The sequence below is a fragment of the Stenella coeruleoalba genome (assembly GCF_951394435.1).
Source record: "Stenella coeruleoalba genome assembly, chromosome: 2".
In the NCBI taxonomy this organism is placed as follows: Eukaryota; Metazoa; Chordata; class Mammalia; order Artiodactyla; family Delphinidae; genus Stenella; species Stenella coeruleoalba.
The window spans coordinates 108,836,612-108,850,170 of NC_137147.1; the positions used below are offsets into that span (position 1 = coordinate 108,836,612).

Sequence of the window (13,559 nt, forward strand, 5' to 3'; positions counted from 1 at the left end):
GCAACATTTCCCTTCTGAGACTAGGCATATTTGAAATTATGGTTTTGTAAGACCTGTGAAAGTAGAATGGGGCTTATTAAATCTCACCTTTTTTCTCTTAGCTAAAATTTCCATAATTCTGTCTTTTAGATTTCCAGGCAGAATTAATAAGGGTTTTAGCAGTATGTGGTAAAATCTGGGATAAGCTCCCAGGGCATAAAAGAGCCCTGCACCAGGACTAAGGAGCTGGCGTTTCATTCTGGGCAACACTTAGAATCTTAGTGTATAATCCACGGTAGCAGATGTAAAGGGATATGTACCTTTATTTCTGTATCTTATTCCCAAAGGATTTAAAGCATAAGGAAGTGAAGAGCATATTCTGAGATGTTGTCAAAGGAATATTTCAGTGAGACTGCAGACTCCCATACACACCAGAAAATTTTTTTTACCTGTGGTCTGGGAAGTTTTTGGAAAGATGGAAACTTTAAAATGTTACTTGTCCCCAGCTGCTGCTTTAGCTACCTTTACAGGCCAGGGTCTCAGCTGCGAGTTCAGTGTTTGTGAATTTGGTGAAGGGGAATCGTGAGATGACTAAAGTAGCTCTCTGCTCGTATTTTAGTGTTTATATGCTAGGTGATAGCTGTGCAAAGTTTTTCATTCATTGTTTTCAGCTAAATGTTCCCTATAATTGTTAGGTGTTTGTTTAAAGGGCAGATTAATTAGTGGGTAGTACTTCTGGCTTGAAGTTTGGGATAGAAATGCATGCCAAACCCAGATATTAGTGTTTAGGCTGCTGTCTTCAGTAGCTAGTGGTGGAGGCAGTAGAACAATCATGGGCTCAAATAGCAAATTATTTTCTCTCATATGGAAGAGCTCTACTAATCCCATCCTGTTCTGCAAATCTGCTTTTCCTAGGCAGTATCTAAGCTGTACTGACTCTGGGGAGAACTTGCCAGAAAGCCTGGGGGTAGGGGATGAGGGATAGGAAGAGGGTTGGACTTAAGAGGTTGGAGTGGAGGAACTTACATAAAGAATTTTTGCTTCTCTCTGTTGTTTGAGTTAAAACCAAGATGCATTGCTTGCACCCTTTCAGTATTTGGATACTGCTGACCCCGCCTCCTTTGCCCCACATACTGCAGCTTTGAAAATGCCCTTTTTCTTTCCTGCCATTGTTGGAGCCTGATTTTAGTTATACCTGTGTATGAGAGCTTGTCATCTTCTGGAAGCACACAGATTCCAGGTGTTGAAAGTTTTTATGTTCAAGATAGGACCCCCCAAAACAAGGCATTTTTCAGTTACAGTAAACTGGCTGAAAAGATTGAACTAAAAAATACATAATATGTATAATATTTCATATTTTTCATAGGGAAATTACCTGACTTTGCATAAGAAGTCAGTATCCAAATTTGAGAGTGTTAAATTTACATTGTAGACAAAATTTTCAGAGTTTTGTTACTGAGATTTAAAAAGACTCCTGTTAGGAACTATTTTGTTTACTCAGTATATAATGTGTTTTTAAGTAACACAGGTGTGGGGGAAATATTCCTGATTAAATAGGGTTGAGCTTTGCTTTCAGCGGTGCAGAAGAACACTTAGGCATGGGTAGCTTTTGAATTCTACTTCACTTTTCAATATTCCTGTATGGGTAGAGTACCCTTTTGATTTTTAAGGCATTTTGTGATGACTTTCCTTGAGGTAATTGGAGAATTCCCAGAGGGCAGGTCTAAAGATTGATTTGTGTGCTAAAAATGGGTCACAGTTGTGTGTAGCTGCTGATTCTGGGAGTAACTTGACTTATAATAGTGTGACTGGTTTCTTTATTCTTGGCCAGCATAATATGCTGACAAACTATCATCCTGACAGGCTTAGCGCCGTGGCCTGAAGTTTTCTTTGATAAAGGTGTGGGAGTAGCTCTCCTCTTGTTGAAGGAAAGCATTTACCTTGAAGGGCAGGTTGGGTTTCTTTGTGTCTTTTGACAGAACACTTAATCTCTTACTACTTAACACCTGTGCTCTCTGCATTCTGGCTTTGTGCTCCTGGCTTCTGGCTCTGACACCATCTGTCTCCTGAGTCTGCCCTTTCTCCTGAGACTTTTTTAAGCTGTACGTTTGGAATTGTTTTGAAGCTCAGGAGGTGTTGGAGACCTGTCTGCCTCCCAGGTATAACTTGGAGTTGACATCAAGCCTGGATTATAGTGTCTCAGTATGTTCACGGATGAGGAGAATTAAGCTTAGCATGAAAAATGGTTATTTATACAGTGAGAGGATGATAGAGCCAAAACTGGAACCCAGGTCTCTTTATTTCCAGACTAGTGTTATTTCTGGAATTCACGCACCTTGCTCTTTGTTATATTGATCTCTCATTATCTTTCATTTTACTTAAAATTTCCACTTGGTTCATAAGACTCTGGTTTCCTAGTTTTTCTTCTTTTCTCTGGTCTTTTCTTGTCCTGGCACTCACAGGCTTCCTCCTCCTCCCCGTGGATGCCACATTCCTCGTGGTTCATTCTGTTGGCTCATTTTTGTTCTCTTTTACAGAGGGCCTGTGTGTTCCTATAGCACCAGGTCACGTTTTAGGTTGAGCTCTTTTTGCCCTGATTGTTCTCAAGAACCATAGTTCTGATTAGCTTACTGAATGAATGTGTCTATCTGAGGCATATTAAACCTAGAAGGTCTCAAAACTACCAATTTCTTCCTTTTCCTCATCTTCTGGGGCTAATCTAATTATATCCCTTCCACCCAATTACTAGTCAGTTTTTTTCTGACTAGGGTCTAGTGTCCTCTTGGGGGAAAGAACTGTGTTTGGGTGTTTTTTTGTTTTAATTTTTTTTTTTTTTTAACCCTGAAAGCCCCAGTACAGATGGATGCTAGGTAAATACGTACTTGTAGCTTTCGTTCGGAAACCTCTCCCCAGTTTCTGTAACGATAAAGCCTTGATGTTATCTAACTTTTGTCTCCCTTAACTCCTGTGTATCCTTTTATCCGTTCTCCATTCCCATTGCTACCACTAGTTCAGGTCTCCCTTGGATGAATATTTTCAGTCTGCTTTTCCTACCTTCCTCCTCAGTTATTCCTGCCTGTTCAACATCTACGGCTCTGTGTGGAGCTGTGTCATAGTAATGTAATGGTCTTGTTGTTCCCAGACACATTCCTCAGACCCGCGGTCCTTGGGTCTTTTTTATTTTTGGCTGTGTTGGGTCTTTGTTGCTGCGCACGGGCTTTCTGTAGTTGTGGCAAGTGGGGGCTATTCTTCGTTGCGGTGTGCGGGCTTCTCATTGCGGTGGCTTCTCGTTGCGGAGCACAGGCTCTAGGCTCTAGAGCGCAGACTCAGTAGTTGTGGCGCACTGGCTTAGTTGCTCAAATCTTACAGTTGCATGTGGGATCTTCTCGGACCAGGGCTCGAATCCGTGTCCCCTGCATTGGCAGGCGGATTCTTAACCACAGTGGCACCAGGGAAGCCCTGGTCCTTGGGTCTTAATGGGTGGTTGTATCTCCCGAGCTGAATAGTGAGCTCTGGATGAGAGGGTGTTTTCCTGTATCCTTTCTCATCCCCTTTCTCATCCCCTACACACCTCTCCACGGAACAAATAGTGAGGTGTTGCTGATTAAATACAGGAATTTTAAAATGAAACTCAAACTTCCTTTGGATTTTTGGACTTGAAGAGGCTGAATTTGTCTCTGCCGGTCAGGAGCTTACGCCAGCTCCACCACCCTGCTGCTTTTCCTGCTCATATTGCCCTGCCTGAGTTTGGGAGGCTCTCTTAATGCTAAAATTTCTGAATGTGTCAGATGGAGCTGAGAACAGTATTTCCCTGCCCTTGGAAGAGGCTCCCCCCACAGCTTCAGAGTTGGCACAGAGCAGTTCCCTGACCTGGTCTCTCCTCTCCTCCTCTCTTGTTTTTCAGGCTGCCTTGATGCAGAAGGAAGAGGAGAGCCAGGCTGGGATTCTGACTTGAGTACTAGTGCCCTGTTAACCTGGTTGACTTGGGGAAAGATTTTCAGTTTTGCTAAGCATGTCTTTTTCTTTGTAATGAGACTCAGACAAGCTCATAAATTTTCGTGACGAACAAAGAAACTGGAGGGTCTGGATGGTTGGTTATATAGGCCCTTTTCTTGCCCTCTCCAGTTGGACTTAGCTTCCTTTACCATCCCTCTTTTCCGGTTATTGAAGGATTGTCCTCCTCCCTATTCAAAGAGCAGTTTTGTGTCTTGGTGTCCATCTTCTCTCATACCTTCAGGACCTCTTGGTCAGTTGTCCCTGCCACATCTTTTATCTCTGTCTGTAAACATGGTCATCTCTCTCTCATGTTTAGACTTTTCCTGGTACAACAGCCCCTCCAGCAACTAGCCTCACTGGCTTTTCTTAGTTTCCCCATCAAGCTTTTGTACAGAGTAACCTGCCCCCCCCCCCCAGTCTTTACTGCCTCACCCTTCATTCATCTCTTAAATCCTTGAGATCTGACATCATAGGATCCTGTTCCCTCTCACACATTCTGTTCTGAAACTCTTTTTAGCAAATTCATTTTGCCCTATCAAACCTTACAGACGTATCTTGAGCCTTTCAGGATGTTTGCATTCCTGCTGAGATGTTCTTATAAGATCTTTGAAAAGTGCAAATTTGATCACCTATTCTATGAGGCAGTGGTTTTCAAACATTTTCATCTCAGGATTCCTTTATACTCTTAAAATTTTGAGGACTTCAGGAGCCTTCACGCATGTGAATCATATCTGTCAGTATTTACCCATTAGAAATTTAAACTGAAAATAAATTTATCCATTAGTCATTTAAAAGTAACAAATCTATTACGTACTAACAATTGTATTTTCCAAAACAAAAAAAAACTGAGAAAAGTAAGCATTTTTCTATATGTTTGTTAACCTTTTTAGTATCTGATTTAATAGAAGCTGGATTTTGTTGTCTGCCTCTGTAATCTGTTGCCATACGTTGTTTTGGTAGATGTATATGAGGAAAATTTGGTCTCACATAGATATGTAGTTGGAAGAGGAAAAATATTTTAATAGCCTTTTCAGGTGATTTGCCTTTTCCTCTTTGGCGCCAACAAGTGGTAACTTCTTAAAGGTTCCAGTTGTCCTTCAGTATCCATGGGGGATTCCTTGAACTTTTAAAAAATTGGGTAGTAACATACATGCAGTAAAAGGCACTAGTGTTAGTGTATAGCTTGATCAATTTTTACATGTTTATATAGTTTTATGTATTTTTACTTATTTATGTTTATTTTTATATATCACAAATCAAGATGCAGAACATTTCCAACACTCTGTAAGGTTCCTTTGTGCCTTTTATCCCTTCCCCTCTCCACACACACACACATACACACACACACACACACACACACAGAGTTAAATACTGTTCTGATTTCTGTTGTCATCAGTTGGCTTTGCCTGTTTTTGAACTTCTTATAAATGAAATCATGTAGCATGTACTCTTGAGTTTGGCCTTTTTTTCCCCCACAGTTTAGTTTCTGTGAGGTTTCTGTAAGTTGCAGTGTAGTGCAGAAGTTTTGTTTTTGCTGTATAGTACTACATTAGAGATGTGAATAATTATCCATCTTACACGTTACAGATGTGAACAATTTAGACATGCTTATGGGTGTGCAGAAAAGAGTTAACATAGCAGATCTCACTGCTGTCCTTTGGCTGGTGTCTGGGAACTTGGATTTTGAGTTGCCACCATTCCCAGAACTGGTTAAGAATGATTTACTCTACATAAACTATATTAGGTATAGTAAATCATTGGCTTTAAGTATAGTAATATGCCTGTTTGGCAAAACCTTTTAACCTTTTTACCTACCTACTATCCTTTCTAATTTCTATGTATGTTTATTATTAGGCTTATGATATAGCATATAACTTACTTGTTTATGTGCTTGTGTTCCCATTAGACTAATTCCTTGGGAGCTGGGGCTGTCTCATTTATCCTCTCTCCCCAGAATAGCTCCTGGTGTATGGTGAGAATGTAATCAGTAAATATAATTGTAATCTTTGGGTCCCCAAGCACGAGGTCATATTGTTCGTGGCTTCCTTGTTTTTTGTTCATGTGGAATTGTCTCTGCTCCAAACTTAAAATCCCAAATCCTGAAATGACTTTGAGTGGCCAAGAGCTTTGACAGTGAAAAGAGATAGAATTGATGAGTGAATATTGGTTTTGTTCTTGTCTTAATAATTAGGAAAGGAGTCACTACAATTTATGGAGGTTGTGATGGAGGTGGTAAAAATACCTATGAAATGAATATAATATGGGTCTGCTTTTCCTGTGGTATCTGTATTGAGTGCCTGCAAATTTAGCAGATATTATGTTGGGTGCTACTTTGATAAAGGCCTTGAACGATCTTACAGTTTATCAAATGCAGAGCTAACTATGCATACAGCAAACAGTTTGACAGGTAAGTGTGACAAGAGCTACAGTTATAGTGACCATGTGTTTTACGTATTCTTGAGCAGTCTTGGTATTAAATATTCCCTTAATGTTCTCATAAACCTGTCCTGGAAATTGTAGTATTTCCTTTTCCAGACTGAGTTTATAGAGCGAAAAGAATATTGGGCATTAAATGCATTCTGTAGAAACTGAAGAATAACCAGAAAAGTAAAGGGAGAGCCAGGAGAAAGTGGTTCCTGAATTAAATGAGTGGAGAGTAGCCGAGGATCAGACACCCAAAGATGTCAATCAAGTAAGATAGATTTGAAGTATCGGTTGGGTTTGGCAACTCAGGTCATTAATGTAGTTTCTTTTGGGGAGAGAAGGACATGCTGGCAGGATATTATGGGTTGAGAGGAAGGATGAACAGGAGGTTCAGAAGTAAATATGGCATATTTTCTAAAAGATTGGTGGTAGAGCAAAAGGAAGAAAGGCAGTGGCTTAACAGAATGTTTTAAATCAAGGAAGATGTGTTTTTTTTTTAAGATGAGAGAGCCTTGAGCATACTTACTAATGGGAAGGAACCAGTGGAGAACAGAGAGGGAAGTGAGATCATGAATGAAGAGGAGGTGGTATCTTGAGTCTTGTATCTGGTCTCTTTCTGCAGATAAGGACCTGCAGCCTTATCTCCTTTATTCCTGGTGAGCCTCCCTGCCCAGTCTTGTTCCTGCACTCCCTTTCCTTGAATTTACTGTGTTCTGTATCCACTCTGTGCTTGTTCTTTGTCTATTATGTTCTTCTTCAGGCTTGCTTATTGAAATTCTGCTTTTTCATTAATTCCCTAGCTTAAAAGTCTGAATTGTTAAACCATCCTAGGTACCTTAAATATACTCATCTCTTCTGTAGTATTTTGTACTTACCTTGATCTCCACTTACCTAGCTGGTTGTCTTTCTTTCTCCCACTTAGCTCGTTCTCCCCAGGGCATGGATTATGTTTTACATGTTTCAGTAATCTCAACATCTGACCTAGCAGGTTTTTAGTATTTATGAAATATTAGACTATGTGACACTGTCATTTTGTTGGTAGAAAAGGTAGGATATTGACAACTTCATATGGATCAACCTAATAAATTTTTATTCCTTACATTCTTGCACAGAAGACTTGAGGTGGAAGTTTAAGAATGGACAAGCAAGGACCAAGGAGAAAGTTAGAGAAGCATTTCTTTTTTTTTTTTTTTTTTTTTTTTTTTGCAGTACGCGGGCCTCTCACTGTTGCGGCCTCTCCTGTTGCGGAGCACAGGCTCCGGACGCGCAGGCCCAGCGGCCATGGCTCACGGGCCCAGCCGCTCCACGGCATGTGGGATCCTCCCGGACCGGGGCACGAACCCATGTCCCCTGCTTCGGCAGACGGACTCTCAACCACTGCGCCAACAGGGAAGCCCAGAGAAGCATTTCTTAACAGCTGTAGAGTCACTGAAATTCAAACAGAAACTGGCTTTGAGTGACCAGGAGACTAAAGCAAACATGGAAACTTGGCTAGATTTACATTTTCCCATAATGTAAGGAAAACATCAATTCCTTAGGGGAAACTGTAACATTTCCTTATCTTGGTCTGAATGACATTTTTCTGAGTGGGTAGTCATACAAGTGCTGTTCGAAATTGTGGTAAACAGTATCCTCAAAATCCTGAGTGTACATGCTAAAGAGGTTTTATTCAGCTTTATCATTACTTACTAAAAAATTGAGACCAAATTGCCAAAGTACGTCTCAGAACCACTTTTTTTGGGATACCTAAGTATATTACTTTCTTTTGCTGTACAATAGGTTAAAAAAACCAAAATGTTCAAGACCAGTGCTATTAACTAAAAATATCTGATTAATTAGAAAACTTTATTCTCAGAAAAATTTTTAGCATGAACGGTTTTGCAAAGGGAGTCAGTGGATTCCAATCCATGGAACCCCAGGCTTAAAACTCCATCAGGAGGAGTAGATAAACTGTCCCATTCAGACAGTCTTCCATAAGTCTTTCAGCTGGCTTTTGAGGACTCAGGTAATAGTCTTGAAGTGGTCTGCAGTGTAGATATTTTGTTGTTGATTAAAGGCAAACTTAATGAAAACAAACCCAGAAGGTGGTAGAGTTGGCATTCATTTGTGACAAATATCCACAAACCAGGATTTTGACCTAAAGGAATGGCCATTTCATCACCATGTTGATCCCGGGTTATACGGTATTTGAAGACAAGGCCAGGGTTTCTAAAATAGGGCAAATCTAGATTTGTTCTGGCATACAAATAGGTATAACATTTTAGGATCTTATTCCTGAACTAGCAAACATAGCTGCATGGTGTGGGTTCAGATTTTAAAGAATTATGAGTGGTAGTTTCAAACCATTAAGGCAAAAAACCCTCTAGTTATGTGCTGTAAGCTTCTCTGTGAACTTGATTAGGATAAGTTGAAAGCATACTTATGAGTAACAGTGATGGAGTTGGGAGACATTTGTCCCTAATAAGTTATCGAGCGTATCCAGGCACTTTAATTTCTCATTACCACAAAGTCTGCAAGGTAGGTGGGTACTCCATTTTCTACCTAAGGCAACCAAGGCTCAAAGAAGATACTTAAGTATTTGTACTCCAAAGCATATAGACCTCCTTTCCAGTCTGCTCTCTTCTCCCATACCTAACACTCTGCCATGCTGGACCACTTTTGATAATGCTGCTCTGTTCTCTGTGTTCTTCAGACCTTCGTCTTACCCTCACTTCCAGGCACATTCTCTTCCTCTGAGTCCCCTCGGCTCAGAGGACAGTGTATGTTTACAGCACATTGTAGCTTGCGTTGTGATTGTTCACGACATAATCAGGTCTTAGTTCCCTTTCTAGACTTCAAAAAAATTTTTTTGACTGAGTCTCTGTCTAACCTGCCTACCCTTAGAATGCTGCTGTAGATAGCAGGCAATTGGTTAATGGTTATTAGGCAGGGGATGAATGAAGCATGTAGCCTTAAGATCCGCAGATTGATTATAAGTGCTTATTATCTTAGCCCTTGTGCAGTTGCCTTAACGAAGTTGAAAATCATCTTAGAAATCTACAGTTGTGAAAAGGGCCTTGTGTCAGTGGATTTAACCATTCTCGGTGGGACCTCTCTGGAGGGCTTGGGAAAACAACCTTGCAGGACTCTTTCAAGAGCTTGAAAATGATATGGAACTCAAGTTTGTCCCTTTAAGGCCATCCTGCAGAGTTTATAAAATTGTAAATGTTTCTGGTCATTCTCATGCTTATACCTGGATTTTAATAGGTTAAACAAAATAACACCAGGCTTTTTAAATTTTGTTTTGAAGTTATCACCTACAAGATCTTAGGTGCTAGTTTCCTTACTTGGTCTGTTCCCCGCCCCAAGGTAATTGGGAATGATATAACTGATGAGTCAGGCTCCCCTTAGAAGATTCAGTCTGTCAGCCAGTATCTCATTGCTTAAATGTCAGGCATGGGATGTGGTGAGTTAGGGAGATTGAAAAGTAAAGAATGGTACCTAGATTTCTGTCTAGGGCACCTGGAGGATGGTGGTGTTATTTGCTAAGACAGAGAATACCAAAAGAATCACTTGGGTGGGGGTTCAGTTCATGTTTATGTATCTGGGAGTGCTTTTCTCATTCAGTAATGTCTTACCTGAGTTGTAAGTACTTTTAATGATCGTGTGGAATTGTATAACTTATTTAAACAATTCCCTTTGGGTGGTGTTTGTACCACTCTTGGTCCTGACCGTGTCTTTTCCTGTGATTATATCTTCAGATGTAAAAATGGTAGCTACCATATGCCAGCACCATCCTAAGTGCTGTAAACATCTCATCAGAAGGTTGGTAGGTACTCTTCTGCCATTTCACAAATGGGGAAATTGTGGCACAGAGATTAATAACTGCCAATAAATGGCAGAACCAAACTTTTTAAACAACTGTATTGAGATATAATTTGCATAACCGTAAAGTTCATCTTTCAACTGTAAAGTAGGTGGTACTCCATTTTGTACCTAAGGCAACCAAGGCTCAAAGAAGATACTTAAGTGGTAAACTTAGTATTTGTACTCCAAAGCATATACACCATCTTTCCATACATATATTTACAGTTTTGTAACCATCACCGTAGTCTAATTTTAGAATATTTTCATAATCTCAAAAAGAAATTTTGTACCTATTAGACACGACCTTCTAACCTGCTCCCCACATCCCCAGTTGAAGGCAGCTAATCAACTTTATTTTTTTTTTATAAATTTATTTTATTTTAGTTTTGGCTGTGTTGGGTCTTTGTTGCTGCGTGCGGGCTTTCTCCAGTTGCGGCGAGTGGGGGCTACTCTTCGTTGCGGTGCACAGGCTTCTCATTGTGGTGGCTTCTCTTGCTGTGGAGCACGGGCTCTAGGTGCACAGGCTTCAGTAGTTGCAGCACGCAGGCTCAGTGGTTGTGGCTTGTGGGCTTTAGAGCGCAGGCTCAGTAGTTGTGGCACACGGGCTTAGTTGCTCCGCAGCACGTGGGATCTTCCTGGACCAGGACTGGAACCCATGTCCCCTGCATTGGCAGGCGATTCTTAACCATTGCACCACCAGGGAAACCCCAACTAATCTACTTTAGATTTGCCTATTCTGGATGTTTCATATAATTGGGCTCATATAATCTGTGGTCCTGTGTGACTGGTTTCTTTCACTTAATGTTTTTGAGGTTTACTTGTGTTGTAGTTTGTATCAGTACTTCATTCTTTTTTATTGCCAAATAATCTATTGTGTAGATAAATTCAAGATTTGAACCAGGTGTGTCTGGTTCTTAAAGCTCATGTTGCTGCTACCATGCCATTCTACTTCCTATACATGTCCCATTATGTTAGAAGGTTCTTGAGGCAGCATCTTACATTTCAGTGTTTCTCCCTCTTATGGTTCTCTCAGGGTGCCTTGCTTAGAGTGAAGTATTTTAATATATAGGCAAGAAACCCAAGTCCTTGTTAACTTTAACTTGTGGTGTTGGATTAGAAGAAAGGAGGTGTGAAGTCTCTATTAAAAGGGAGAGTAGAGGGCTTCCCTGGTGGCGCAGTGGTTGAGAGTCTACCTGCCGATGCATGGGACACGGGTTCGTGCCCCGGTCCGGGAAGATCCCACATGCCGCGGAGCGGCTGGGCCCCTGAGCCATGGCCGCTGAGCCTGTGTGTCCGGAGCCTGTGCTCCGCAATGGGAGAGGCCACAACAGCAAGAGGCCTGCGTACCGCAAAAAAAAAAAAGAAAAGAAAAGAAAAAGGGAGAGTAGAAAATCTAAACATCTTTTTTCTGCGTCTAGGAGGAAGACGCAGGAAGGATAAAAGATTGCTGGGACAATCAGGAAGCACCTGCGCTCTCCACGTGTAGCAATGCCAATATCTTTCGAAGGATAAATGCCATATTGGATAATTCTCTGGATTTCAGTAGAGTCTGCACTACACCTGTAAATCGAGGAATCCATGATCATTTGCCAGGTGACTTAGATTTGAAAACTTGGATGTGCTAGGCATGTGTACACAGCTGTTTCTAGGCAGCTTCCTGGTGACGCCTATGAAGAATGACCTTGAATCTCTGACAACACTTGCCCCTTTTGTAGTTTGCCTTGTGGATTGGGTCCCCTTTGGGGTGAAGACTTCCTTCGATTATAATACAGAAATCTTTTTTATGATTCACAAGACGATTAGGTGAAAAAGGATAGGTCAAAGTGATAGGGCTATTTATATATACAATTACAGTAGAGTCACATATGTTAAGATAGATTTTCTAATAGCTGCATTAGGAAAGTTTAAAAAAGTGTAATACTTGATCTAACCCAGCGTAGTCAAAATATCGTGTCAACATGTAATCAACATAAAAAACTTTTAATGAGATATTCTTTCGTTAGTACTAAGACTTCAAAATCCAGCGTATATTTTACATTTACAGCACAGCTCAATTTGAATTAGCTTCATTTCAAGTGCTCAGTAGCCACATGTGACTAGTGGCTACTGTATGGGATGGTGCAGCTCTTCAGTGTTTTAATTTCTTTCAAAATGAGTGCAAGTCAACAAGCATTTGATTTTTATGATATTTGATTTTATGATTTTATGATATTTTATGATATTTAGTATATTCCACAGAATAGTTGGGGAGAGGGGAGCATCTCCTGAAGATGATTCACAAGGAGGCTTGGGTGTCCTAACAGTGTTTCATAATCTTTTTGTGGGAGTTGCAACATATTATAGGAATGTTGATGGAATATTTTTTGTTTGAATTATTTTAGATGAAAGTGAACGTGTTTTTAATTTTGTAAACGGACCTTGAAAATATTTGGTAAAACACAGATTCTCAGAACAAGGACTGGTAATTGCTGTTTTTTAGTTACAAATTCTTTGATTTATTTTTAACTTGGCCTTGGAAATAATTCCCACAAAGATGTAGGAGCATGTGAACATAAAGTAGCTAAATGTTTAAGGGAGAAGTCCATTAGGAAGGAGATGGCCCGATGGAATTTATATTTATTAAATTGTGCTGGAAGGGAAATGAGAGAAGAGCATGGGGGCTGGGAGACACCGGTGGGTCTTGTCTCTTCTAACTTCCAAAAGAGTATACGTGTGATGTTTTCTGTTATTTGGAGTCAGCTGTGAGCTAACCCTTATTCTTTAGCTTATGCTGAGTTAAAAATTCAGAGAACCTGCTTGCTATGTATGCGTTGTTTTTTCCTTTTCAGAAAGTTGCATGAGTTATATTCCAATAAGAATGACACTCAACAATGACTTAAATTTCACTGGGTTGCTTCAGACATGCTGGAACTTTTATGGTTTATAGCAAAGTATTTTTCAGCTAATGCTAGGTTGTTGACTTGTGTGAGGGGAAGGCTCCTGGTCAGTGCGACAGGAGCTTTGAGGAGTGTACGTTTGCAGTTGGCCAGGGCGCACGGTGGCCTCGCTGGCAAGATGCCAGGTGCTGGTGAAAGTGTTACCATCCCACTCTGCCCAGGTCACTGACTGGCCAGACTACAAGGTACAGACTTCTTGGCCTCTTCAGGGTCTTCTCAGGGCACGGGTTCAAGAAGAGTACCTTGAAGAAATAGGGAAACCTGGCTTGTAAGGTTGCCCTTGGGCAGTGAGATAAAGTAGATAGTTTTTCCAGCTGTAGGGCAGAATGGTGCCTCCCCAAATGCCTCACAGAGTCCTCCTGGGGGGGCTCAATAAGG

At 40.7% G+C, this 13,559-nt stretch overlaps 1 protein-coding gene across 11 annotated transcripts in view; it reads left to right on the forward strand.

The window, feature by feature from the left end:
• CPEB1 (cytoplasmic polyadenylation element binding protein 1) overlaps window positions 1–13,559 on the forward strand; it is a 99,107-nt gene that overhangs the window by 3,633 nt on the left and 81,915 nt on the right. For 7 of the 11 annotated variants that reach the window (XM_079912639.1, XM_079912642.1, XM_079912640.1 and 4 more), the window contains exon 2: window positions 11,664–11,838. The exons of the other annotated variants lie outside the window; for them this stretch is intronic. In XM_079912639.1, coding sequence (XP_079768765.1) covers window positions 11,664–11,838 — 175 coding nt within the window. The remainder of the gene's footprint in view (window positions 1–11,663; window positions 11,839–13,559) is intronic. 11 annotated transcript variants of the gene reach the window in all.